Raw genomic sequence first — 27923 nt, forward strand, 5'->3', positions numbered from 1 at the left:
TTCTCAGGGTAATTCTGGGGTTTATGAAATTTTCTTTTTAATGTGTGTGGGGGAGTGGGGGCTGAAGAGATGGCTTGGTCATTAAGAGCCCTTGTTTTTGTTTTTGTTTTTGTTTTTTTGAGACAGGGTTTCTCTGTAGCTTTGGAGCCTGTCCTGGAACTAGCTGTTTGGTTCCCAGCACTCACATGGTGGCTCACAACAATCTACAACCGCGGATCTAGGGGATCCAGTGCCACCTTGTGGCCTCTGCAGGCAGCATGTGGTGCACGCACATACATGCACGCAAAATACATACACATAAGCTAAAAATACATCCTTTTTAAAAATGTAGAGTGTCACAGAGAAACCCTGTCTCAAAAAACTACAAAAAAAATGTAGAGTGTCATAAAAACAACACTAGCAAAAAAAAATTATGTTAGGACTTGTTCTCAGAATAAAAATGGTATTCAGTGAAAACATATAAGCAAGCAATCTTTCCAGAATGTGGGGTGCATGCCTCTTGCACTCAAATGCCACTCAGAAGTACCCTGGAGAGGAGACCCCCATTGGGAATGAGTAAAAACTTGGAATAAGCTGATCTCCATCCAAAGAGAGAAAAGAATGAGCAGCATGTATTGGCAAGCACAAGCCTTACTTCCTGCTGTTCATAGCGTTTGTTATGTCCAAAGAGCAAGGTGAGGCCAGACACCAGGAGGTGATGCACCTGTGATTCCAGCATGGGGGAATCTGAGACAAAACTGATTGTGAGTTTGAGGCCAGCCTGGGTTTATATATGAGACTCTGGTGTGTGTGTGTGTGTGTGTGTGTGTGTGAGAGAGAGAGAGAGAGAGAGAGAGAGAGAGAGAGAGAGAGAGAATGGGCTGGTACAATATCTTACTTCTTGGCAATACAGATTGCCTCTGTTGCGACCATCTGGAACATCCTTGCTTATACAGAGAAAGGCAGTGAGGCTTTGGAAAGTTACACATCCGTCAGCTAAAATGTATCTGGTTGGTCAGAGATTAAAATGGCTAACTAGTAATGGCTCCAATTTCATACCACTTATTCACTCAACAAGCCCAAGGTGGGGGATGTAGGGCTGGTTTAGTGCCCTGGTGATGTGCTAATGGCTACAGGCATCCTCAGACTCTATGGCTTGTGCTGAGAACTCTCTGGAAATAGAAAACCCTGTCACCAAAGCTGAAGCCCCTTCTGCCATAGGCTGGTGTGGGTGCCAGAGACTGCCTCCTCTTTTTCCCTTCCCTTCCCCTTCCCTTCCCTCCCCTCCCTCCCCTTCCCTTTCTTCCCTTCTCTACCCCTCAGCTGGCCAGCCATGGGCCTCTTTTTCTGTGCCCCAATCCAGGCATTTCCTCAGATTCAGATTGCACTGAATTCTGGGGGAATCACCCATTCCTTCCATAGTCCCTAGGAACCTGCTAGGCTTTCCTTCCCTAACCTGTTTGCTTTCTAAGAGGACCCACTGGGCAAAATCTGAGCCACTATCTCTCAATCCTCCCAGATACGAGTGGCCCTGGAAAACAAGCACACACTCCCTAGTCAACTGCCCAGAAGGCCTGTGATTTCAGCACAGCCGTCTGTCCCTGTTCTTAAGTCACCTGCAAGCTGGTCCTGAGGGCAGGTGAACTGGAAGTGCTGGAGAGAGGAGCATGTGGCTTCTAGGGGGAGATCAGGAAAAGGATTCAGGATAAGACCAGTCTCCTGGACTTAAAAGATGTGTGTGCGTGTCTGTAGGGGTTTTGGCTATCAGCAACAGAAAATGGGCCTGGCTAAAGCTGGAAAAGGGGTTTTCTGGTTATGGGAAAGTCAGTGGAGGTTATGGGAGGGTGCATAGACCCACCAATCAGTTGGAATGAAGGAGACTTTGGGGCCTGGCATCACAGCTAAATTTCTACCACAGAACATGAATTATGAAGCATTGCATGTATGACGAAGAACTAGCTAACCAGAGCTTCGGAGCGCTAAGGCTGAACGCTTGTTTAGAACAATCCTATGAACTCTCCAGGAGCTACGTGGAGTGTGGTCACCTGTCATCTCCTGCTCTAAACTACCACTGTTCCTCCTTGGAAGCTGCTACGATTTCAAATGTTGTTACACCTATGGTCTGGGAGTCCCTCCACACAGCAGCCCGAGTCAGTGCACGTTCCTCCTCTGCCCGGATCTCTGGTGCATTTACCATTTTACTCGGAGAAAATGCATCTCGGTGTTCACCTGCCAGGCCCTGTCTTGGGGCGTCATTTCTTCTCAGTCACATATCCGTCTCTCTTTTCTATTCTTTTCAAAAGTTATTTATTTAATTATATTTGTTTGTTTGTTTGTTTTACGTGCCTGTATGTATGTCTGTATACCACGTGCATTCCTGGCCTGGTGTCCATGGAGGCCCGAAGAGGATCCTGGATCCCCTGCAGCTGGAGATGCAGATGGTTCTGAGCTGCCATGTGGGATCCAAACCCAGGTCCTGGAAGAGCAGCCAGTACTCTTAACCTCTGAGCCATCTGTCCGGCCCTTTATTTTTAAAAAATTATTTTATTTTATGTGCATGAATGTTTGCCTACATATGTGTATGCATACTACATGCATGCCTGGTGCCCGCAGAGGCTTCTGATCCCCGGAACTGGAGTTACCAGTAGCTGTCAGTCATTGTGCGAATGCTGGGAACTGAACTCAAGTCCTCTGCAGGAGCAGCCAGTGCTCTTAACTGCTGAGCTGTCTCTCTAGCTCGCTTCACTTTCTTTTTTTTTTTTTAAAAAAAGATTTATTTATTTATTATGTATACAACATTCTGCCTCGATGTATGCCCACACGCCAGAGGAGGGCGCCAGATCTCAGTACAGATGGTTGTGAGCCACCATGTGGTTGCTGGGAATTGAACTCAGGACCTCTGGAAGAGCAGCCAGTGCTCTTAACCTCTGAGCCATCCCTCCAGCCCTAGCTTCACTTTCTTAAAACTTAATTTTTTGTTTGTTTTTTGGTTTTGTTGTTTGTTTTTTCGAGACAGGGTTTCTCTGTAGTTTTGGAGCCTGTCCTGCAACTAGCTCTTGTAGACCAAACTGGCTTTGAATTCACAGAGATCTGCCTGACTCTGCCTTCTGGAGTGCTGGTATTAAAGGTGTGAGCCACCACCGTCCAGCCAAAACTTAGATATTATGTATGTCTGCTTGCCCTGTGTGTGTAGGTACCCATGGAGGCCAGAAGAGGGCATCAGATCCCAGGAACGGGACTTAAAGATGGTTGCTATGTGGGTGCTGGTGGACAAACCCAGGTCCTCTGGAAGAGCAGTAATCCCTCTTAACTGCTGCTGAACCATCTCTCCACCCCCTCTTTTTGCTATTCTTTCTTTCTTTTTTTAGTATTGCTATTCTTGGAGCATACCAAGCATGCTCCTGCCTCCAAGCCAGTGCACTGGCTGCTCTTAGTCCTCATGTGGGCTCATGTCCTCACTTCTCTCACGTCTCTGACCTGACGACACCTCAGCATCAAGGCCTTTCCTTTATGGAAGGTACACCTGCCTATAGAACATCCACTCTCTCCTGTATTATATTCCCCAATAATTATCCCTACCCAAATGACTTCATATTTATTTTGTTGTTTCATTTTTTGATTTTTGAGGCAGGGTCTTATCATGCATTCCAGTCTGTACTTGAGTTTGCTATATAGGCTGGCCTTGTACCCTTGATCCTCCCAGCTGCTAAAATTACAGGTGTCTGCCAGCACTCCTAACCAGACTTATTTGCTCATCTACCACCCATCACCTAGTAACATGGAAGTAGCTTCTAGAGTTCAGGCAGAGGTATTTTGTTTGTTGCTGTATTCTCAGCCCCACGATAATGCCTGGTACATAGTAGAGGCTACAGAAATCTTTGTTGAGCCAGGCAGTGGTGGTGCACACCTTTAATCCCAACACTTGGGAGGCAAAGGCAGGTGGATCTCTGCGAGTTTGAGGCCAGCCTGGTTGACAGAGGGAGTTCCAGGACAGCCAAGGTTATGCAAAGAAACCCTATCCTCAAGAAACAAAACAACAGCAGCAGCAACGAAAGAAATCTTTGTTGAATGAATGCATTGCTGTGCCCAGGGGATGAGACTGTTCTGGAAGAATCACATGATTGGAGCAGGGATGGAACAGTTTCTCTGGTGTGTAGACCGGGCTGCAGGGTGAGAGCTGGGACTCACCCAGGTTGTGCCTGTGTGTTCTGAGGGTCTGGTGTTTTCCTACATATTATTCTTTTGTTCCTCACAAAATCTCTACCCCAGAGGGTAGATAATGTCCTTCCCATTTGACAGCTGAGAAACTAAGGCACAGAGAGACCAGGGAGTGTGTGCCACCCCCAAAGGGCTTTGGGGTGAATTTCCCATCTTTGGTCTCTATTGCTGGATCTCTCTCATGCCCATTCTTTCTTAGAACTCATTGACCTCTAAGCCCCTAGCTCTGCACTTCTCCCTCGCCCCCCCCCCCAGAAGGAGTCAGTGGGTGCAACAACCCAGTCCCACCCTCTCTGCCCTGCTCCCTCTGCTCAGACCTCCCAGCAGGACAGAGGCACTTGGTTGCTGGAAGGAAGAGTTAACAAGGAGTGTTTGTAGCAGCTGCTGTCTCCAAGGAGAGGAAGGAAAGCAGAGCAGCGAGGCCACAGCCTAGATGCTGCTCCGGGCTCCCTGGCCGGCGACAGTCGCGGGCTGGAAGCAGCAGATGACTTGTCTGGCCCTAACAGAGGGGTGTTCTCACCTCCGCCAGTCTTGGGAAGCTCCGAACTGAGTGGACTGGGCAGCTAAGAGTGAGGTCGCTTGCAGGGCCACCAAAGGGAAACTTCAGGCAGGGACTGAGGAATGTGGGCATTGGGGGCTGGGCCTGGCCCAGAGGCTGAAGCCAGCAGCAAGCTGCAGAGCCAGAAGCCCTGGGCTCTCAGAGGGGAGAAGGGGACCTACTGAACCAAGGAGAAGTGAGTCAGGACCTTGACCTAGCAGGGAACAGGAGGAGAGAGAGAGAGCAGTAGAGGACAGGAGGCTCCTACTTCCTCCTGAATTTCTGCTCCAGCCATGTCTCAGCACAGGGGACACAAGAGGAGGCCCAGGACCCCAGGGCCTCCTGTGCGCAGCATCCGGCCCTTCAAATCCAGCGAACAGTACCTGGAGGCCATGAAGGAAGACCTGGCCGAGTGGCTTCGGGATCTGTACGGGCTGGACATTGATGCAGCCAACTTCCTGCAGGTGCTGGAGACTGGCCTGGTGCTGTGCCGGCATGCCAACACTGTCACAGAGGCTGCTCTGGCCTTCTTGGCTGAGGCGCCTGACCGAGCTCAAAAGATTCCCATGCCTCATGCTGGGGTTTTCTGCAACGGGGCTGCTCAGCCAGGTACCTTCCAGGCCAGGGACAACATCTCCAACTTCATCCACTGGTGTCGCAAGGAGATGGGCATCCAAGGTAACACATCTATCTCAGACCCTTATCTTGTGGGGACATGCATTATGTGGAGGCTCAAGCTAGGCTAGATCTGGGGGGATCAGAAGTTGAGGTATTCTTCTAGATTTTCCATGAGGTAGCTATATTTTTGTGTATCAGTTTCTTTTCCTCGTAGCCAATCCTTATAAACACACACTGACGATCAATAAACATCTGTTAATGATTCAATCCATGAAGAGACACGAATCACCTTTTCTGTTTCCTTGGTAGCATGCTGGCTACCAAGGACCGAGACTAGCGTCCAATGCCCAGGAATGCATGGCCTAGGAAGGCAGAGTTCTGGCTAGATTCAGAAGTTACAGCCCAGGGGGATGTGTGCTCCAGCCAAGTGTATAGTATAGGATCCAGAATGGAAATGTGCAGAATGGAACAGTCGTGGGCACCAGCAAGGGAAACGAGAGGGAAGAGATTTGGGGTAAGGAGAGAGGTTTGGGGGAAGAGAATTAACTAGGCCGTGGGGGAGCAATAGCAAAACACAAGAAAGGCAGAAAACTGGGGAAAACCGGCCAGTAAACCTGAGGAATTAAAGCCATGATTCTCAACCTTCCTCATGCTGTGAGCCTTTAATACAGCTGTTGTGACCCCCCACACCATAAAATAATTTCACAGCTGCTTCATGACTGCAATTTTGCTACTGTTATGAATCGTAACATGAATATCGGATGCGCGACTCCAGTAGGGTTGCCACCCGTAGGTTGAGAATCACTGGACTAAAGAATGGGAAGAGAGGTTAACTAAAGAGTGGTTAAGAGCACTGACTGCTCTTCCAAAGGTCCTGAGTTCAATTCCCAGCAACCACATGGTGGCTCACAACCATCTGTAATGAGATCTGGTGCCCTCTTCTGGCCTGCAGGCATACATGCAGAATACTAATAATATTGTATACATAATAAATAAATGCTGGGGATGGGGGAGTATCAGGGACACGGTCCTGCAGGGATCCCTAGGGCTCCGGGAGTGACAGTTGTTTGCCTTGAACCCAGGAATGGGATTAGGTGTGACTGCATAACCCTCCAGACCAAAGGTAACTGGGGTGGGACAGGGAAAGGGTCAGGTTTGAACTCCTGGCCGGTGGAGAGGAGGAAAGGGCTGGGTCAAAGGTTAATCAAAGCTAATGACCTGGCTGGAGATGTAGCTTTTGGCTCATTCCCAGCATCAAACCCTCTGTTGAGATAGGCTACAGCCCCATTTTTCAGAAAATCAAAACTGGGACTCTGGAGCCAGCTGGAGATCGCAAAGCCTTTGAGAGAATCTGGGATTGAGCCTCGTAGGGTGAGGTACACAGAGCCTATAGTCAGGCCAGCCTGGTTCTCTGTAGCTAAATTTGGGGAGTCTGAAGGATGGGTAGGAAGAGGAAGAAACTGCTTCCTGCTCCTGGGGTCTTCTTGGTGGCTAAGTGGATCGGAGGAGAGCTGGACAGAGAAAGCCCCCTTCCCTGCCCTAGGATCAGCCAGGCTCCAAATACTTTTGCCCACGCACCAGCCTCTGCAGTTAGCCTGATGGCCTTGTGTGGACCTCTTCCAGCCTCCCCCTCAACCCGAGATGCTGAAACCCGAGCCACCTTCCGGTGTCTGCTACCTCAGCCTAGGGATGGTCTCTAGAGGGGACTTAAGCCACGCTTGTCCCCTTCTCTCCTTTTCCTACGTCAGAGGTGCTGATGTTCGAGACAGAGGACCTGGTGCTGCGCAAGAACGTGAAGAGCGTGTTGTTGTGTCTGCTGGAGTTGGGTCGCCGCGCCTGGCGTTTCGGTGTGGCGGCACCGGCCCTGGTGCATCTGGAAGAGGAGATCGATGAGGAGCTGAGGCGCGAGCTGGCCCTGCCCTCGCCGGATCCGCCACCTCCCGCACCCCCTGCCCGCAGGCCTTGCCACTTCCACAACCTGGACCAGATGGTGAGGCGCCCGGCCACGCCCTCAGGCCCAGCCTGTGCCCCGCCCTCCTCTTCCCAGTCCTCGCTGCCCTGCTCCACTCCCGAGCCCCTACCCTCACCGCATTCGACAGTGGCCATTGTCGCTTACCGCCTTTGCCCCAGCCCATCACTGCACACTTCTCATTTAGCCCTGTAGGCTAGGTGCCAAGGACATGGCATCCTCGTTACCCACCTTGTGGCTTTGGACAAATCATTTAACCTTTCTGACCCTCCGTCCAGAGCCATGTAGTGGACTGAGGCACAGGAGCCATTTTCTGTGATCGCTGTGAGAATTAAGCGAACATAAAGTGCGTGGGGGCGGTTTCCAGAGTGGAATCCCCTCACAGGAGGAGGCTCTTCTCCCGAGGCTAGCCCCATTCCCACCACTGGGAAAAATAGGGCTTCCCCCCTTTTCTTTCATTTTTCTCTCCTCTTTCCCCTCTCTTGTTTTTCATTTCTCTTTCCCTTCCCTTGCTATGTTGCCAAACGTGGTCGCCAGCTCATGAGCCCAAGCAATCCTTCGGGAAGGTTTCTTAGCTGAAGGCCTGTGGCACAATGGGCACGGGATTCTGCCCCGTGCTGGTCAAACAGCACAGTCCACTGTATCCCACTGTCAGAGGGGAAGAGGACCACAGGGGTAGCTCCTATGGGCTCTTTAAAGCCTCTCAGCCTCCAGGCCTGACTTCAGCACCGCCGGGGGAAGGGACTGTGTGGAGGCAGATAGGCACCCGGTTTAGCTTGACCCCGTATGTGAACGGACTTGGATGCTCAGGCAGAGAAGAGAGCTGAGTCTCTGCCATGGCCCACAGGTGCAGAACCTCGTGAGTCATTGCACATGCCCAGTGCAGTTCTCCATGGTCAAGATATCTGAGGGCAAGTACCGAGTAGGGGACTCGGACACGCTCATCTTCATCAGGGTAAGTTGGGCCTAAGGTGGAGGGACCTCCAGCGCCAGCCAAATGGGGTTTCCTTTCAGGGAACCTTGGCTGAGCCTGAGGGCAAGGGCGGGAAGTCACCCATCATACACCCCATATCACCAGACCTTGAGGCTCTACCCTACCTTGGAAATTTCCAGGAGATTCTAGGCAAAGTGGACAAGCCTATTCCATCCTCCCACCAATGTAGCTGGGACCACCACCCCCGTCAGAGCTGAGTCTACAGGATACCCCAGGCAGAAAGGGGGTCTATAAAAAAGGTGCCCCCGCTTTCCTATTCCACAGGACACAACAGAGAGCGAGGGACCTGAGACCCTGGGTTTGTGTTCAGTGTATGACCCCAGCCACGTGGATCCCAAAGTACACCACTCAGACCCTGGACCTGTCCATTCTGTAGAGTGAGCAGCGGTACAGGTCTGGGATGGGCTTCCCATTAGCCCTCCCTCCCCACCCACCCTGTGCCTGGCTTCACCTCCCCAGAGACGGTCTGTGCTCAGGGGTGTGGTCAGCAGTTGGGCGTGGCCAAGGCCTTTCCATGGGCATAGAATATACCTGGGAGCCGAGCCAGCAACCTGAGCCCCTCAGATCCCAAGACAATGGTCTTGTAATGTGGGAACGGGCCAGGGATTTGTGGTTCCGCTTTGGAACTGTGGAAATTAAAGACTGGAAAGACTATGGGACCCTGTCTCATTACAGAGTTGGGTAGAACTCCCACCGTCTCCGTCACCCATCACAGAGGCATGATGGTCCTGTATCAGTTGCAGGTAGCGGCAAGTGCAAACCCCTGTATAACAAAGAGTGTCCCCAGTTGTGGGTGCACAACTTCCTGTTTGCCTGTCTGACTCTCAACCCTTGACAAGTGATGTCTGTCATGGGTGAGACTAAACAGAAAATTATCCTGTCTCCCAGTCACAAACGTGATTAAAGAAGTAGACGGGAATAGGGAAAGTCCTCCCCTCAGCTCTCAATCTCACCTTTGCTCCCTCAGATCCTCCGGAGCCACGTGATGGTGCGTGTTGGGGGCGGCTGGGACACGCTGGGCCATTATCTGGACAAACATGACCCCTGTCGGTGTACGTCCCTCTGTGAGTTCCCCAGGAGGTTTCGCCTATGGGGCTAGTTAGAGAGACATAGCTCCTGGTTGGGAGGCTACCTGTGGGAGGACAAATAGGCCTGATCTCTAAGGGCTCCAGCTGAGGGAACTGTGGGTGAAGACAGAGGGACGTCGTGGCGCAATACTATAAATAACCACAAGGTGGCGCAAAAGACACGCAGAAACAGCGTTGTCCGAGATGTTCTCTACAGAGAACAGGTCTGGCCTGGAATCCACACTGGTGGCCCTTCTGATTTGGTTTTCTGTCTTTCCCTAATCCTCTTCAGTATGCCAAGTAACCCCGAATAAGCACACAATTTGAATTAAAGTTGCAGATCGGCAACACAACATAACTTTCAGCAAATCCCGATGTTGGGTTCCCTGACCAGATTGTGTCCCCCGGAACCCCTTTGTAGAAGCTGGGGCTGCCACTGTAGGCTCTGGTGCCTATAAGAAGGAATAAACAGAATTTGAGAGCATGGGAAGGAGGAACAATGAGTTTGATAAACAGGAATTGAACCTTTCTTTCTTCTGCTTTCTCTGGGGGGCCTTGGTGGGTAGCCCACAAACCAGGTAGCTTCCTGAAGCCCCCAGGGCCACCAGTGCAGCACGAAGTGAAGATGCAGGACGGGCCTTCACAGCCCCAGCCTACGATGACCATCAGCCGCTCACAGAGCCCGCTGCCTCCGGTGGACTGGAGGACCTACACCTCTTCCAGGCTGAGGCCCCCCACTCCCTCTCGTCCCCAACCTCATGGTGAACAAGGATCAGAGGCCAGGATCATCAGAGAGACAGCCCCATTACTAAGGTACAAGAGAGGGATATGTAAGGGTCTCCTCCATATTCTCAGTGGCTCATCCCCCAAGATAAAGGGAACAATGTCCTATGCCAACAAAACTTCACATGTGCCGGGCAGGGGGGCAGATGCCCGAAGTCCTAGTATTCAGGAAGCCAAGACGGGAAGATTGGGAATTTTGGTCTTTCCTGGGCCACTTTGGGAGGCCATATCACAAAACCAAATTTAAAAGAGAAGGGTTCTATAGCCCAATGGGACAACGTTCCCCTGGTATGTACAAGACCCTGGACTGCCCAACCCAGGGCCACAGAACAAGATAAACCTTCAGGTGTTTGTGATCAAAACCAGGACTTGAGGACCATCTCATTGCTTCAAATATCTACCCATTTTATAGCCAAGGAAGCTGAGGCCCAGAAAAGGAATGGCCATGTTTAATGTCCTTCCATTTCATGATTAAAGTGAAACTGAGATTGGCCCCAAATACAGATAGTCTCTGGTCATCATCAACCTCCAGGGCTGGAGTCTTCCCTCAAATGGGCTGAAGTCACCTTCTGTCTGCCACATGGGGAACAAGGGAGAACAGGCAGGAAGAGCAGCTGCGTAGGGCTCTCTCGGTTCATCCTAGGGAGAACACTGGTTCTCTAGTACCCCATGGTATACCCATGGGAAATGCCTCGGATAGGCCTAGGTTTCTCTTTCCAGCCTGTTTGTCTCCTTTGCAGGTCCCAAGAGAGGCCAATGACCCCATCTCAGAGGATGCTGTCACCCGGTTCCCAATTCTCATCTACCTGTAGGAGCCCAGACCTACGAAGGACCCTGTCAGGAAAGAGAGAGAATAGATACCCTGGTGAAATGCCCAGAGGAAGGACTCCCACGTCTTGGGATCACAAGGATACAGATAGACAAGGAACCCATACCAAGGCCCTCACCCCCCAGAGGCTCCAAATCCCTGAGGCCACCAGTAAAGAGACATCAGCAAGAGGACCACCTCCCCCACCTCGTTCCTCCAGCCTAGTCAACCCTCACGGCATCTGGCTCCTGAATCAGGGTGTTTCCCCACAGCTCAGTGAACCTGCATCTATGCAATCCCCAACGCCCAGCAAAGGGTTCACCAAGATCCCCATCCGACTTTCCTCTGCCAGGCCCCCAACACCCAGAAGGTTTTTGGGTTCTGAAAGTGGAGGTTCCATGGAGAGAGGACCCAGCCCATCAAGGGCTCCCACAGGGAACCTGGATAGATCCACACATGGGCACCACTCTGCTGAAGCGAGCCATGGGGGCCACCAGATGGACATTCAGATGGCTTTGGAGACTGAGGATCCCAGGATCCTAGACACACAGACATGGAAGGGGGGTCACACGTCTCTGCCCCTGGGCAGGACCAGAGAGCAAGCCCTCTACCATAGCCTTGACGAGGAGATTGTGGCCAACATGAAACTGCTGGAGGTGGGGCCTGCCTGTGATTGGGGTACACGGTCTCAAGCCATCCCTCGAAGTGGAGTCTACGTTCCCAGCCTGGGTGGGAAGTGGCCTGAATCTGGGGGGCCTTACGACAAAGTTATCCAAGAACTGGTTCAGGGGCCCCCACCCCTCCTTAAAGTGGATCGGAAAGCCTGGAGAGTAGACTCTGAAGCCTCGCCTAAGCCAGCTGTGGGCTCAAGAAGTCCCGAAGAGAAGCTAGGATCCAGAGAGAGTGGACCAAGGATAAAGGCAAGCCTGACTGCCAAGAGTACCCCAATGAGGACTGTGACATCCACAAGAGGGAAGGACTGCTCCACCAGGACTGGGCCCGCCACCCCGGAGGCTCCCACACATTCATGCTCAGACCCCAGTTCTGACAAAGCTGGGGTTTGTCTGGGCAAGGATAAAAGAACCCTCCGGAAGCCTCAGAAAATCCCATCCATTTACAAACTAAAGCTGAGACCTAGAATCCGGCCACGCAGAGACCATAGGCCTGAGAAAAGACCTTCCAGAATTCCCAAGCCACTGACCTACCTCTGCCTGGGTCCAGCCAGGACAGCTCCTGGAAGCAGGCTATTGAAAGCTACATTGGGTAGCAAGGGTGCGGGCACCTGCCCGGTGGAACGAGCAGGTGAAAAGAAGGAGGAGGAGAAAAAGAAAGAAGCCGGCATCTCATTGGCTTCAGAGAGCCAGGAGCCCCTGCAGCTCAATGGAACCCCACTTCCTGAGGAAGAATCCTGGGTCTGAAGAGTCTACAAATGGGGAGGACCACAGCAAAATTTTGTATGCAGTACAATGTATGTGTGAGGAAGGATGGTCCCTCACTCGGCACAGGGCCTTGGCCAGGAGTAGTGTGAAGACCCCATCTCTTCAGCTGAGCAGAAGGGTAGCCCACACCTTCCACTGCAAGCCAGGATCAGGCAGCGGCAGTGGGGAGCACCCATATCTTTTTGTTGACCCCAAGAACAGTTCCTCAGCCTCTGAACATTTCTCCAGCTGTAAGTTATTAAACACACATGGGTCTGTCCTTGAGCCTCAGCTTTTTGGGGGGTTCTTTCCCTAAGACTGAGGAAAGGTAGGGAGGTGCAACTTCAAACGTTGTTGTCTCTGCTGGAGGAGATAGGGACAAGGTGGAGGGAGCGGTCAGCTAGGGGAGGCTTCTACGAAGTCCTGGTGTTCAGAACCGTGGACAGCGACAAAGGTAGGCCCCCCCCCCCCCCCCCCCCCCCCCCCCCCCCCCCCCCGCCCCAGGCTCCTGAAGGCCACCCTGGACTTTAAAGATTTCCCCTGGTCCTGAGAACAGGGGTCAGTCAGGGAGAAGAGAGCTGATTGACAGCAGCCATCACACTTCTGTGTCTAGGAAGCTATGTTCGGAGGCCCTAAATTTGACCCCTGCCTGAGAGGAAGACGCAGAAACAGGGTTGAATCTTCCAGGCAGTCGAGAAGGCAGCTGATGGTACCCTCTGTGTGACTGTGATTATCAGTACCTTTCCCCCTTTGATCCCTGGGTTGACCTGGACTTTGGGGTGGGGACCCACTCCACCCTCCACGAGCAACAGAGCTGACACCGAGGTAGAGAAACGAGGGAAAACACTCCCTGATTTTTAATCTGACTTCCGATAACAGCTCAATGGGTGTCACACACTTCCAGACCCTGTGTGGGAAACCCTGGTTGGGGAAGGGAAGGACAGAGACTCAGAATGAGGGTGAAGGGACCTGAAATCCAAGACCTGGGATGAAGAGGAAAGGGTGAGGGGGGCTACATTCCAATGGTTTCCCCCCGGGGGGGGGCAGCCAGAGAGAGAGGCCTGGATCCCCCCACCCTCGCCTCAAGTGCCTCAGAGTTGGGGGGGGGGTGAACGGGCACATGAGATGCTACCATCTTTACCCCACGCCCCGTGGAACCAGGGGTGGGGCTGCAGGAGAGGAAAGTGGGCATCTCTCCTAACCCTTCCAGCCACTCTGAAGTGTGGGGAAGGGGAGCCACCACCTCTATTTCAGAGGGAGGCTCAGAGAGGGCAAGTTACTAGCCCCCAATTTTGCAGGACAGCAAGGACTAGAACCCAGAATGCTGGGCTGCCCACGGTCAGGGCTGCTGCTGCTGTACTGCAGTGCCCCGCTGGGTGGAGGGAGTGGGATTCAGTAGGTGAAGCAGAAGAGAGAATCATGGATTCCCTCCCACACGGGAACACCACAAATTCCCCACCCCTACCCCCGCCCCCAGATCCCTCCCCATAACCTCTCTGGGTACCTGATTTCCTGGTCTGTGCACTGTAGCCCGGGAAAAGGCCAGGCATCCTATGTACCCCTCTTAACAAAGGGTCCTTATTATCCTCCCAACTGGACCAGGGCTGAGGCTGAGGGGTCTGCCTCAAGAACTCTCTTCGGCCGGCCGGGGCAGGGGACGTGGCACCACCATTTCTTCCTCCCTCCCTCCCTCCAAGTCCCCCACCAGTCCCTCAGGCCATTCCTAGAATCTCCAGGATTATTATTTCTAAATCGGTACAAAACTGACAGTGATCAGCTCCGGTGACGAGAGGTAGAAACCCGGCCAGGCAGCCGGGGAAAATGGGGTGGGTGAGTTAGGGCATAGGGCCAACCTGGTGTTAGGACAAGGGGTCAGATCCTGAGGGCCTCCACCTATGGGTGGGGATGCATGCCTAGCTCCCCCAGGCACAAGAAGCTCCCTTATTCTTTTCTCAGCTCTGCCCCTACACAGACTGATCAAGACAACCTGAGACCTGATGGAGGCAGAGTCTTAAGCAGTTGGACTGAGGTGGCACTGGGACACAGAATTACCATTGGCATAACCTGACCCCCTCCTGGGCACCACCTTGCCCACCACCCCCAGTCCCCCACAACTCAACCTTCCATAATAGAGCAGACCATCCCAGTGCAGGAGGTAATGCAGAAGTAGGACCTAGCATCATGGAGAGAAAACTATCCTTAGGGGAATTTCCTCTCCACACTGTCAAACAAAAGGAATTTTAGCCCGGGGCCCATCTGGCTTTGGGGTCAGGAAGGGTGAGGGGCACCCGGCAGGGACCATTGAGTTAAGGCTGGAAAGTAGGTGGTTGCGTCTCTGGGGGCTGCTGGGCAGGGAGGTCTCCCTGGATGAGGAAGAGCTCTGCCTTCTCTCCCTGACGGCTGTGGGACCTCAGCCCTCGGACCCCTTGGCTTTGGTCCTTGGGCCACTTGCCTCTCTCTGCCCTGTGCCGGTGGCGCTGCCGGTGAGAAGGCATCGCAAAGCTGCCAGGACCTGCGACAAGGGGATGGACGAAATGAGAGCCCTGTGAGCGGAGCTGGGGGACAGGGAGGGACACTGAAGGGAAGACAGGACAAATGAGGACGGACAGATACTTGAGTGGACAGACATTGCAAAAGGGGACACGTGGCAAAGACAGACACACTGTAGGGAAGATGAGCAGGGGCCCGGCCAAGACAGCACCTCCTCATCCTACCCTCCATTTCACACGCTCAGCCCTCAGATTGTGGCGCCCCCTGGGGCCGGGCACTACACTACAGCACTGAAGGTGGCTGTCCCAGGGAGACCCAGGTTGGAGGGGAGGACTGGGGAGTGGCGGGGAGGCTCCCTCTCGCCCTCTGATTCTCGTGGGGGAGGTGTGTGGCTGCAGGAGTGCTTCAGGCCGGGAGCCCAGAGTTCTCCTCCGGGGATTCCGCTCTAGCCCACGTGTCCCGAGGGAGGCTGACCCCGCCCTGGCCTCTCTTCCGCTGGGACAGTGCTGCAGCAGGGCGCACGCAGCATCACATGATGGCGCAGCGGTTGCGGCGCAGCGCGCCCTGGAAGCGCAGGGCGGCGTGCACGTGTTTGCAGCGGGCGCAGCCCACACTCTTGAGCAGCTCGCTGAAGAGCAGCAGGATGTGCCAGTTGTACTTGGCCGAGCACTCCACGTAGCCACACTTCCAGGTCTTCCGCACCAAGTGCGACACGTTCCAGCGCGGAATCACGCGTCCGCGTTGCAGGTCGCGCTTGTTGCCCACGATGATGATGGGCGTCTCGGAGGTGCCGATCACCCTGAGGGTCGAAACAGAATTCTGAAAACGCTGCCAGTCTCAAAAACCACTGGACTCTGAGCTAGTGTGTACTCTGACCCAGGTGTAGCCCCAGCCCCTTGGGGGAAGGTAACATCTCTAAAAGGCACGTCTTTGGATGCAAGAAAGTCGATACTATTGTCTATTTTACAGACAAAGAAACTGAGGCTTATATGTTAACTGATCTGAGGCCATGTACCCCCAGCCCCTGCTCTTTACCGCCATGTAAAAAGCAGGGGTCCCAAAATGAGTCAATAGAAGCAGGGTATGTGACTCACACCTGTAATTACAGCACTAGGGGGCCTGAGGCAGGGGGATTTTGAGTTCATAACCAGCCTGGCTACATAGTTGGAAAGAAAGGAAGAAAGAGAAAGGGGTGGGGGGACACGTGGGAACCAGAAAAGGCATACATTTCCCTGTGACCTGCGTTCTCCCCCTTGCCCCTGTCCCCCTTTTTGGAGACAGGCCACCATTAGGGCGCCCACGGAGACAACAGACCGTCACAGCTCCTCACCTCGTCTCCAGGATCTGCTGACGGATAGTCTTGACGTACTCAAAGCTGTCAAAGCAGCAGATGTCATAGACCAGGATGTAGGCGTGGACGCTCCGGAGTCCCCTGCAGCAGGCATCTGCCCACTCCTGTAACACCCCCAGCCAATACCCCTGTCAGAGCAGCCACGAGGCCTCCCAGCCCCCAGCCACCCTGTCAAACAGTGTTCTCACCTACACCACACCGGAGCTCCCTATCCCCTCCCCCGCAGAAGGCCAGGTTCCCCAGCACGCAGGTGCTCAGAGCTGTAACTTCTCCCCAGTCAGGAGAGAGCAAGTCACAGGCTGACTGACTTTTTGGCCCACCACACTACCTTGTGAGGATCTGGAGATTAGCTCTAATTCATCCATCCATCCAGTCCTTTGTTCAACATGCATTTATGAATCCCCCTAAGAGCACAACCCTGACCGAGCGATTCTACCTACTGTATTATCTTCCAAGGCTTACATGAAGCTCCCACCCAGGACAGCCCGGACTTGCCACCCTCCCTGCAAGCAGAGGACTGTGTCCAGCCTCTCCTGTGTCTGAGGTCATGGATTATACCCTAGTTACAGCTATCCTATTTCTGTTTCCTCGCAACTGCAGTGAGCACCCAGGAGGGCCAGGGCCCTGTTTTTGTTTTGTTTTCCATTTTATACACTCCTTACTTTTGTCCCTTGTTAAGTGGGGTTTTAGCTTCTGAACCGCAGTAATCATACTGGTAAGCTCTCTCCATGGTGCTGAAACCCACAGTACCCGCAACCAGGAGCAAGGTAAATCCTATCCCTAATTTAACAGCCCTTGGGTTGCAGCCTGAATGTAGTAAGCCAGGAAAAAAATGAGACTGGAAGCAGAAGGGGGCGGAGGAGACGCAGAACAGAAGCCTAAGGAGTTCCAGAAAGATGGGATTGCTTTAAGGACTAAGTCTTCCTATGTAACCCGAGCTGGCCTTGAACTCTTGGTCCTCCTGCCTCGCCTCTGCCTCTCAGCTGTTGGGATTACAGGCATGCACCACCATGCCTAGCTTGGCTATTTAAATGTTTTTAAAAATACTTCTGTCTGTGAGAACTTCTCATGGAGGGGCTTCAGCTCAAGATGAATAGGCCCTTGGAAAGACTAAATGTGTTAACGAGAAGGTTCCCTAAGGACTAATTAGATAGTTAATCTGCCATCAGATGTAAGTGCAAAAGGATGTTAGGGAAGACAGTGTATGGAAAGGAGGTTCCCAAAGCTTTGGGGGGCAGAGGCCTTGTGGGGGCAAAGGAAACTAGGGTCTCTCCTCATAAGGGCCCACGGAGAAGAAGGGGAGGAAAGGGGCGGGTTGCAGTCATAGGGCAGAGCCTGGCACGTATGGGATCCTGAGCTCCATCTTCAGCACACACGAAAAGGAAGGCCAGAAGGATGTGGAGGCCCAGCTTCAGGCCCAGCTTGCATGCGGTCGAGGTAAGAATTTCAGCTGAAGCAGAAGGGGGCAGACTTGGGTGGCAGCTGTAGAGTGTGAGTCTGACTTCAGAATAGCGCCTCCAGCTTCAAAGCTTGGGAGATGCTGCGGTGGATTCCCCTGGGGAGATGATGTGGCATCTCTGTGCTGAGGTTTTAATTTCTGGTGCAGAGGCAGGATGCAGAGGACAGAGCTAAGAATGTAGGAAGCCATAAATCTGCTTTCTCCCAGACCAGGAAACCTTGATTTGGTGGGACACCATTACGGGAGGTGCTGGTGGTGTCAGGGGCCTGCAGGCCTATGCACACAACCCGTCTCCCACCACACGTGAGGAATGGAGACCCCTGGGAAGAGGGAGGGAGGATAGATTCCATTCTGCAAGCCCTCCCCCGGCTGCTGGAAAGAGGCTGCCAGGCTGAGGGTGCAGCCCCACTCTTCCCCCAACACACTGCCTCTTCAAGAGGACCCCACGATACCTCCCACTCACTCCTCTCAGGAGGCTTCCTAAAGGGAACGACAGAAAGCCCCAGACTGGCTGGGCTGTCCCTCTACTTCTTGACTGAAAGGAGGGATGGAGAACGCTCAGCTTTCCTGCCAGTGTGCTCCATGGAGGGTTCTCATTTGTTCTCCCAGAGGCCATCTGTGGGCTGGATTGAGTCAAAGAATGGACTGAACACACAGCCCAGTGGTAAAGAATGTGCTTATCACACACAAGGCCCTGGGCTCGGCCCCTAGCTGACAAAGACAGAAACAGAGGCAGAGAAATGGGAATTGGGTCTAAGTCCGGGGATATAGTTTAGGGGCTCAGTCACCTGGCCTTAGCCATGTGTTTCCAGGCATCTCCTTCGGCAGGCTGCCCATGCCCTCTAACTTCAGCTTCCTGCTCTGAAGGAGGAGAAGAGACTGTGGAAGGTAACAGGCCCAAACTCTAGGAAGCATTACTTTATTTTATTCCTAGAAAGCAGCCATCAAAACTCTTAAGGTTGATATTTGACTGTAGAGCCTTCAAGGTCCTTTCTTGAGACTTCTGTACTCAGAGTCCCTAACTGTGCTCCAGCAGTGGCATCCTTGAGATCTTAGCATCTAATAGAAGGGTCAGTCAAGAAGAAAAGGGTCACCAGGTGTGGTGATGCGTACTTTCAACCCCAAGATTGGAAAGCAGAGGCAGATGGATCTCTGTGAGTTGGAGGCCAGCCTAGTCTATATAGTGAGTTCCACGATATCCAGGGTTGTGTATGTAGGGAGACCCTGTCTCAGAAACAGAAGGAAGAGGAAGAAGAAAAGGAAGAGAAGGAGGAGGAGAATCACACAAACATGGTGCTGCATGCCTTTAATCCTAGCACTTGGGACAGAGAGGCTGGAGTTCAAGGTCATCCTTGGCTATAGAAAAAGTTCCGGGTCAGCTTGAACTACACAAAACCCCGCCTCAAAAACAAAACCCCCAATAATAAGAACCCCAAACAGGCAAATAATATTAGTAGTTCTTAGAAAGAAACCAAACCAAACCAAAACCAGAAACATAAAAGTCTTAACTATATAGAAAATGCACGACCTTCACTACGCAAAGAAACTGAAAATATCCTCTCTCATCTTCTAGACCAGTGGTTCTCAACCTTCCTAATGCTGCAACCCCTTAATACAGTTCCTCATGCTGTGGGGACCCCAACCATAAAATTATTTTGTCCCTACTTCATAACTGTAATTTTGCTACTGCTATGAATCATAATGTAAAGATCTGTTATTTAGGATCTCTGATAGGGTATCCCTCAAAGGGGTCACAACCCATAGGTTGAGAACCACTGTTCTAGAGTGTCAAAAAATCCCAGACTTTCATAGGATACACATAAAACTTTTAGAGAAAGGACTTTGGAGACACTTTCTAAATCCCATGTCTATTTATCTTTTGAATTGGCAACGCCATTTCTATTAACCGCTCCTGCAAATACCGTGACCTACGTGCAAACTGACTTATACATAGGCTACTTATTTATTTTGGCATTGGCCCAAACGGTCTAGAGAGTGAGGATATCCTCCAGACAGAGGCAGGAAATATTAGCTCAGGTTACAATGTTAAGTGTGGTGTTGCACACCTTTAATCCCAAGATCGGAAGGCAGAGATAGATGGATCTCTTTGAGCCTGGTCTACATAATGAGTTCCAGGGCAGCCAGGGCTACATAGAAAGACCATGCCTCAAGAACAAATCAAAACAACAAACCCACAAATACAAAAACAAAACAAACAAAAACCAAAATGTTAAATTAAATAAGCAAGGGCCAGGTTTGGAGATGCATGCCTGTAATCCCAGCTACCCAGAGGACTATGCAGAAGGATTTTAAATTCAAGGCCAGCTGGGCAACATAGCCATATCCTGTCTCTTAATGAAAACAGCGAGAAGAAGATAGAAGTCTGGGCATGGAGCTCGGCGGTAGAGTGCTAGCTTACCATGTGGGAAACTCTGGGTTCTATCCTAAGCTTCAAACAACAGCCACAGCCACAGCCCAAAACAAGACACGGGGCATAGTGGGGTTGATTTTTATGGAAAAAGGGGAGACTGAATGAAAATATGGTTTCTTGCTTGAGTGTCAATGAATCATCAGTGAGAATGGCTAGGGAGGGTTACTACAGGGAGAAGGGGCAGAGGCGGAACACGGATTGTGCGAGGCCACAGTTCAGGCATTTATGCCCCTGACCCATTCTGAAATTAGTAAAGACAGATACCAACTGAACGTGAAAGGTGTACTTGGCATGGAGCCAGATTTCACCAAAATTTCCAAGTGAGAAGTAGAAGGTCCTGACCTCTCAGGCACACTGTGGATCAAATGCTTGGACCAGGTTTCTCCTTGGGGTGCTGAGTCAAATATTCACAGCAGGATGGGCCAAGGTTCTCCTGTTGAGGCAGCTGAGCTCCATCAGGCCCCAGCCAGAGATGGCTGAATTTGCTGTCACAACTGGCCAGGGCTTGTTCTTGTCTCTATGAAATGTCCACAAGCCTCTGCACTCTCTGGCCCATCTGGGGGAGCTCTGCTTCCGCTTCCCCTGCAGCCAACTTCCTCCCAAGCCAGAGGGAGAGAGAGGTGTGAAAGCTCTGGTTCTAAAGGGGGGAGGGGGGGAGGTGCCTGGGAGTGGGGTGGGGGAGGGAGTGCGGGCAGTGGGGATGGTTAAATCTAATTCTGCAAGGGGTCGTGAGGCTGTCCTGGGGTTTGGGAATAAGGGTTCCTGAGAGAAAAGGCCTTGGGCAAAGGATCTGATTGGGGTCTCCAGAGTCATTGAGAACATCCCTTCTCAGGTCTCAGTCTGTCCTGCCGGCCCTTCTACAGATGACAGCGAGGGTGTGAGGCCATGGCAGGAGAGCTCAGCTTATGAACAGGCATTAGGGTTATTAGTTCTTCTTCCACTGCCTCTACTCTGTTGAGACATCACCTTCCGCGACGCAGTACACCTGAGCATGGTAGACCCTTCCAGCCAGGGCTGCGTTAGCTCTCCCACACCACCTTCAATCACAACCTTCATTACATCGCACAATAACTGTTAGTCCTTTCTCACCAGACTATGAGTTCCTTGAAAGCAAACTCCATATTCTGCTTTTGCTGACAATTCAGTCTTGGTGCCCAGTGCAGGGCCTGGCACACATTAAACAATCATCAAACATCTTTGAAATTCACTAGCACACAAAGGAGCAGCTTCTTGGGATGGCTTTAAGGAGGGAGGCCCAGGGTGTGGTGTGGAGTTCCTGGCAGTGGGGCCAGAGCTGGAGAGGTGGAGAGGGTTGGCATCTCCTCTCCCCGGTCGCCTGACTGCCTCCATGGGCAGCTTACCTGCAGTGTGTTGACAGGGAAGGCGCTGATGGGTGGAAAGTCCAGGATCTGGAGGTCGTGCACATGGCCGTTCATGACCACAGCAGGCAGGTAGAGGCGGCGGGCGGTGGTGGGCACACAGACCTCGCTGAACTCGTTGTATAGGAACTGGCGCACGATGGCACTCTTGCCCACACCTCGCGCCCCGAGCACGGCCACCCGGTAGGTGGAGACCATGCCTCCCGCCCCACTCCGCCACCGTGTCCTTGCCTGGGGCTCCTCCGGGCTGCATATTCCAGGGGCTGGGGGCTCAGCCACCGTCAGGACCAACCATTGCTCCCTCTGCTTGCCTCTGGCCCTCTTCGGCCACCACCTAGACTGAGGGGACAAGAGTTGGGCTCAGTGCTCTGGGTCATCATCCCTGGACCAGTGCTGTTATTTTTCACCTCTGCATCTTTGCGGAAGCTGCCAATGTCACTTGGGAAGTCTCGCTTTTCCAGAGCCACTATCTCAATCTATCCCCCCAAGCTTCTTCACCTTCCTGCAACCCCTGCTGTGCACGGTGCCCCAATTCCCCTCAACCTGCATACTTCAGTGCACAGCAGAGACAGCTCTAGACTTGGATTCAAATTCCAGGCCCAGCCCCAAACCTGGGATAAATGGCCCCTCCTCTGGGTCTCAGTCATACCCTGACTTCAGTGGAGGCCCTCTGGGCATCCTCAGGGGAGGAAGCTCTTTTAGTGCAGGACTCATTATTTTGGACATCTTCATTTTGTGGCTCTCAGGAGATAACTTCCCATAGCAGCCTCCAGTTACCATGATGACCCAAAATGCCCCTAGCATTTCCCAAAGTCCCACTGAACTAGATGATTGCATTGACTCCGGAGAGCAACACAGTTGAGCACTGGCTGCCAGCCCGCCAACGCGGTTATCCTCGGTCAATACAATACCCCTAAGGGAAAAGTATTCCTATTTGCGCTTCAGAGAAGCTCCGTGTAGCCCCAAATCACACAACTAGGACCTGCCGCTACTTTCTACAGGTTGTGCGGCTTATCATGTTTAAGCGTAGTGACTCTAAACAGCGACAAACTAAAAGCAGGGTCTGAGTCTTTGACATCCCTTGGAGCTCAGAGGGCCTCGCAGCACAAAGCTGCTGCTCAGGAAGAGGCTGGACTTGGAGATGAATTCATTAGTTTTCTGCTTGCTCAGTGCCTGTGACTTTTAGAGCTCGGACAAAACCCCCAGCTTTGATGATTTTTTTAGCTGTAGGTCTGTGGGTGAAACACCTGCTTTGGAGCCATGCACTACACATATGTAAAGGGGAGCCAACAGCCCCCACTTCCAAGACAACCTAAGTAAATCTCTCAGCTGGAAGGAGACAACCTTCCTCCTGGGTTGAATAGTGGCCACAGTTAGTAAATGGGTACAGGGAGGTGGATTTACTAGGTCTTGAGGGTGCCATGGTTTCAGCCTCTGTCTCTGTGTGTGTGTGTTCTGGTAGATGCATGTTCTTTTCATATATATATGAATCGTTTCGATTCATAGCTGAATGTTCCCTCAACTGTCCTGGTTTAAAGCACTCAATCTATTGGTATGTACGCATGCGCAATGGTAAATAAAAGACAGGGCTTGGAGTGAGGAGCCATCAAGGTTTGATTCCCAGCCCTGCCATTCACCTAAGTATGACCTTGGCCAAGAAACTTCCTAGGTACGGTGAGATTGTTCATGGAAAAGCCCATGCCTGGCGCAGAGTGGGTAAGCAATGAACAGTGACTGCTGGCCACCTAAGGTTTTCCTGGATGCTCAGTCGGACTTCCTGGCCATCTTGGAAGGAGTCACGATTTACTGCTGTGTGGACTCACATACTTGTGGTGTGTGTGCCTGGGCACCCATGCGCATGCCTATGATGCCTTTCACTTTGTTGAAGAGATAAACCACCACCAACAAAACAAGACCCCAGGGCCTCAGGGAAGCTAAGTCTAGGACTCTAACCTCCTTTGTGCCTCATGCATGTCCTTTCCCCAACAGGTGCTCTCTGCTGAGTCTGCTGCCAGCTGAGACAGGACCAACCCTCCCAACACAGGATCCCTTCAGGTCCTTAGGCCTTCGGGGCATTCCTGGATGCTGCCAGCTTGGCAAAGAGACTCAGCTGGGTTAATTACATAACAGCACAAGCAGGTGGGGATGGGGGAGTCCGGAGCAATAAGAGAGGGCAAAGAACAAGGAAATGGAGTCTGGAGTCACTCTGGGTGTGGTGATTTGGAGGTTTCAGGATATACCCCTACCTGCAGATTCTCAAGCCCAAAAACCAACTCTTTCTTAGTAGTAGCAGAAACAAAAACCAGGTACAGTCTGGGAGCCAAGGAGCAGGGGCAAGAATAGCCCCCTAGGCACGGGCCAGCCTCTGTAACTACCAGGCCTAAGTGTTCCCAACTCAAAGGGGACAGATATCTCCTCTTTCTTCCCTGGCACAGATCCTGGGTCTAAGCGTTTTACTAAACCCATGCCTAGTTATGTGGGGTGAAAGATCTGTCCCGGGAAGCAGGGCCCAAGCCCCCTGAGCTTCCCCAGGGCCTGCATTCTGCAGTGATCTGCAGACAGCTCCAGGCAATAGACAGGGGTCACACACTCAGGCCACAGCCTCTCTCCAGTCCCTTCCCTGGCCTGGACTTGGGTCTCTACCTCACACTGGGGAGGTCAGGGGCTTCTGAGAATCCTAAAGGCCGGGCCCTACATGCTTGCGCGGTGTGTCCCTACCACGTTCGCACAGGGGTGGGGGCACCGGCCGATGCCGGGCTCCGGGTGACCCCAGCGGTGGTAGGTGTGGGGGCAGGAACCCCGCTGGCTTCCGGCCCCAGCTCCACTCCCGCGGCCACTTCCTCGCCACCCCCGCCCCCCGCCTCCGGGCCGCCCCTCACCCCGCGGTCACCCCGCTCCTCCTCCTCCCGCTTACCCGGGGCCGTCCCGGCTGCCTGCCCCCTGCCCTGGCCGGCGCGGCCGCGCTCCCCCCGGGCTCCGGCGCTGCCTTGGGCTCCCCCGCCCGGGGGGAGAGTGAGGGGCGCCTCCCGCGGCCCGGGCGAGGCGGGCTGGGGCGCGGGGGGCCGCAGCACTGAGGGTCGCTCAGCTGCTCGCCCTGCGGAGCGCGCCGCCCCACTCGCACCGGCGGAGAGGGAGGCGGGCGCGGGGGGATCCGCTGGGTCCCCGAGCCCGACGGATTCACTTGGGCGCCGCGAGACCGGCTCCCCAGTCCCTAACCTCGACCTTCAACTCCCTCCTGACTCTCCCCCGGGAAAATGTGGCTCAAACCTGGAGGAGTCGGAGGCGGGGACCGAAAAGGCCCCGGAGCCTGTCGCTTCATTGCGATTGCCTGTCCTCACCGCCACCCACCCTGCCCCCAGCTGAGCTCTTGGTCCCCTCCTCCCCACGGTCTGTCCTTCCGACCCTTACCGGTCTGGTCAGTCAGTGACTGGCAGCTGCCCAGCGTGTGCCCTGCCCTGGGTGCTGACATCCAGGTTCTTTTGCTCCTCCACCCCCGGAGGACGGAGTAGAGGGTGGTCACTCTCGCCTTTCACTGCGGCAGGGAACAGCAGGCCAGGCTAGCGCCAAGCAAAGCTGGGCCCCTGCCAAAGCATGACCTCCACCCCTCTAAAACTGCAGTCCCTCTCCTCTGTGAGATCCCAGCATTCGCCAGGCTTGAGGGCGCAGTTTCTCTTGTATTTATTCTCAAGCAATCCTCATCAACATATTTTTATCAGTAGCTAACATCCTAGTATGCTAAGAGCTTTGCCTAAATCCTCAAGTTAAAGCCCCAGAACATTCCATGAAACAGGCTCTGTTTCCCCCATTCTACAGATGAGATCATTGAGGTTGAGAAAAGATGAGTAAGTCCTCGTATTTAAATGCAAAATGTGGAATACAAAGGCTGAGTCACTAGCTAGGCAGCTATGGAAAAGCTCAGCAGAGGGCTCACAGTCCAGTGGGAAGCCAAAGACAAATAAATCCCTGTGTTCGAAGTCAAAGTGTCTGGGAGGGCAGAGCAGCCCAGCCAGTCCTTTAGAGGGGTCAGCAGAGGCTTGGCACAATAGTAGGGGCTTTAGGAGAGAGTGGAGAGACCTGACAGAACCCCACAGGCTGGAAGAATGGGGCCAGAAGATGTTGGGAGAGTTTAAGACAAGGTCTCTGGCTGCAAGATGTCAGCCTGTTCAGGTGCTTACGGCCAAGCTTGAGGACCTGGTTTTGGTTCCCCGGGATCCAAAGGAGAGAACTCCCATACATCCTCTGACCTCGAACTGTGACTCCTGTGCCTTCTTGACTGCTTTCTGCCCCCCTAAAAGAGTCTCAGAGACCCTCTTCTAGTTCTTTTCTTGGTGCAGCAAATACCTGACAAAGTGGTTTCAGGGAGATAGGGTTCATTTTGGCCCGTGGTTTAGGGTGACAGTCTATTGTGGCCAGAAGAAGAGGTGGGAATGAGAGGTGGCTGACGGTATGTGGGCAGCCAGGAAGGGAGCAGAGGTGAATGCTAGGTTAAGTGCATTTTTTCCCCTTTGCCTACATTCAGGTGGGTTTCCCCTCTTCACTTGAACTTCTCTGGAAACACCCTCACAGGCACACCCAGAGATGTGTTTCCTGGGTAATTTCAAATCCAGTGAAGTTGACAAGGAAAACTATCACTGACCCAAACCACCAGGAGTTCGTTCTTTTGTCCTGTACTGGATGGATAGGAAGCAGGACATCACAGCTGGGCATTAAATGCATGGCAAGGAGAAACTGGTCTGTGCCCATCCGCCAAGGGTTTTCCCCATTGTGACTGCATCCTCCTCCGAAGCTCCAACTAACTCACAGACCCTCTTCCCCTTCTCCCGTTGGGCTCTGTGTTTTGGGCATTTCCCCGACGGCTGTCTCCATCGCTGTCTCCATCTCTGCTGGGCAGAAGGTGCAGTGCTCAGAAGCCTGGCTTCCCAGTCAGACAGCTCTGTATTTGATTTCAGCCCTGCCCTGTACTGTGTGATGGAGGCAAGAAGGAGCCTGTATTTATGAAACAGATTCTAGTTCTTTCCCCCACTGTTGCAGACAGGGCAGAAATGAGCCAAGGTGTGTGATACCTTTACACACTGCACGGTATGGAGCCCAAGTGTGTGTCTTACCTTTCTGGATGAGCATTACTGACAGAGAGAGAGAGAGAGAGAGAGAGAGAGAGAGAGAGAGAGAGAGCATTCCCATTTATTCTAGGTGGGCTCCTGGAGTTAGGATGCAGGCTTGAGGACTGGGAAAGGTCGGGGCCCCTCTCTCAGAGCACCACTTTGGGGCTGGGTGGCAATTAGATGTGACTGATCCCAAGGGATTCCAGTCGAGTCACTGACATCCTCTTAGCTTCATTAAATAAATCATCCAGGACACTCTTTCATACTGTATCTCAAACATATTTCATCCCCGTCTTGCCTGAGGATTGAAGCTTTCAATTATTCCCCTGGGACATAGGTCCATTTCAGCTTGAGGACTAGAAATAAGAAACCTTGCAAGCCTCTACCCTACAGATTATGGGACTTCATACTAGCCTTCAGTGGCATGCCATTTAAAGCACTGCTTTTATTTAAAGAAGAAACAGTGGTAGTATTTTCCCTAAACTGAAGCTAATTCATTTTGCTCTGCTGAGAGCTGATTTGGGCCCTGTTTACTCTTCTCTGTCACTACGATTACCTTGTTGGGAAAGCTAAAGGGGTTTGGTCCTTGGATCTGTCTGCCTTTGTGACTGTGGCTAAGGATTCCTGGTGACTGAGGGGCAAGCTCACAAACTCAGGTTCTAGGTGAGCAATTGTGTGTGCCCTCTGTAGCATCTGAAGCCAGGGTATGGAAGATAGACAGGCTAGACCCACCTGTCCCATCAGAGGCCCACTGCGAGTGTGAATGGAAGGAGAGTCAGCTAAGACTGATTCTCGCCTTTCCATCCTCCATACCAACAGGCACTCTTAGCTAAGGTGTTAGGGTTCTGCCTGAAGGCGGATCTGATCCTTGGCAGTGTTGTCCCCAAACAATGCTCCCTAAACAGCTCAAGTCACTTTTCCAACTAAGAATCTAGGTCTGACCAACCCCCAGCTGAGGCTTCCCCCTTGTTGGCAGCATCAAGAACGGCAGGGCAAAAGCAAAACTAGAAACCTGAGGAGGCAAGTCCAAAGCTAACTCAAAACTTTTCAAGAAACGTCCTTGCTGCTAATACCATGTCCGGGGGCTGGCTGGGATTCTAGGATTAGTGTTCAGGAGATAGAAATGGGTAACAACGGGGGAGGTGTGATCTTTCCCAAGCGCCATACCAGCTATTAAAATAAACAGGCTCTTGCTTCTTAGAGCTGAGGGTGGCAGGGAAAAATCAGGGTCCAAGCAAGACCGGAAGTACTAATGCAAGCAGTGGGAGGAGGAAGGCCCAGACTGGAGAGTCCTCTGCAAGAACGTACCTGAGGCCCAT

At 52.7% G+C, this 27923-nt stretch overlaps 2 protein-coding genes across 5 annotated transcripts; one reads left to right on the forward strand and one right to left on the reverse strand.

Annotated features, from left to right (window-relative positions):
- Positions 1–5028: 5028 nt before the first annotated feature.
- Positions 5029–12618, forward strand: Gas2l2 (growth arrest specific 2 like 2). Its single transcript, XM_041665677.1, has 6 exons — positions 5029–5413; positions 7102–7343; positions 8170–8277; positions 9284–9380; positions 9950–10196; positions 10907–12618. Exons 1-6 carry the CDS (start codon positions 5029–5031, stop codon positions 12390–12392), a joined length of 2565 nt encoding a protein of 854 aa, XP_041521611.1. The 3' UTR covers positions 12393–12618.
- A 586-nt stretch (positions 12619–13204) lies between these two features.
- Positions 13205–25138, reverse strand: Rasl10b (RAS like family 10 member B). 4 transcript variants are annotated; one of them, XM_041665350.1, is made up of 4 exons: positions 24911–25138; positions 21485–21836; positions 16213–16337; positions 13205–15681 (listed from the first exon to the last, which is right to left on the reverse strand). In XM_041665350.1, the coding sequence occupies exons 2-4, from the start codon at positions 21698–21700 to the stop codon at positions 15411–15413; spliced, it is 612 nt and encodes a 203-aa protein (XP_041521284.1). In that variant the 5' UTR covers positions 21701–21836; positions 24911–25138; the 3' UTR covers positions 13205–15410. The 4 variants fall into 4 exon arrangements, with proteins under 4 accessions (XP_041521284.1, XP_041521282.1, XP_041521283.1 ...); XM_041665348.1 differs by having other exon boundaries at positions 21485–21841; XM_041665349.1 differs by lacking the exon at positions 24911–25138 and adding an exon at positions 24417–24721.
- Positions 25139–27923: the final 2785 nt, after the last annotated feature.

The sequence above is a fragment of the Microtus oregoni genome, unplaced genomic scaffold (genome assembly GCF_018167655.1).
Source record: "Microtus oregoni isolate MIOR12 unplaced genomic scaffold, Mior012 000015F_ref0000493, whole genome shotgun sequence".
Lineage (NCBI taxonomy): Eukaryota > Metazoa > Chordata > Mammalia > Rodentia > Cricetidae > Microtus > Microtus oregoni.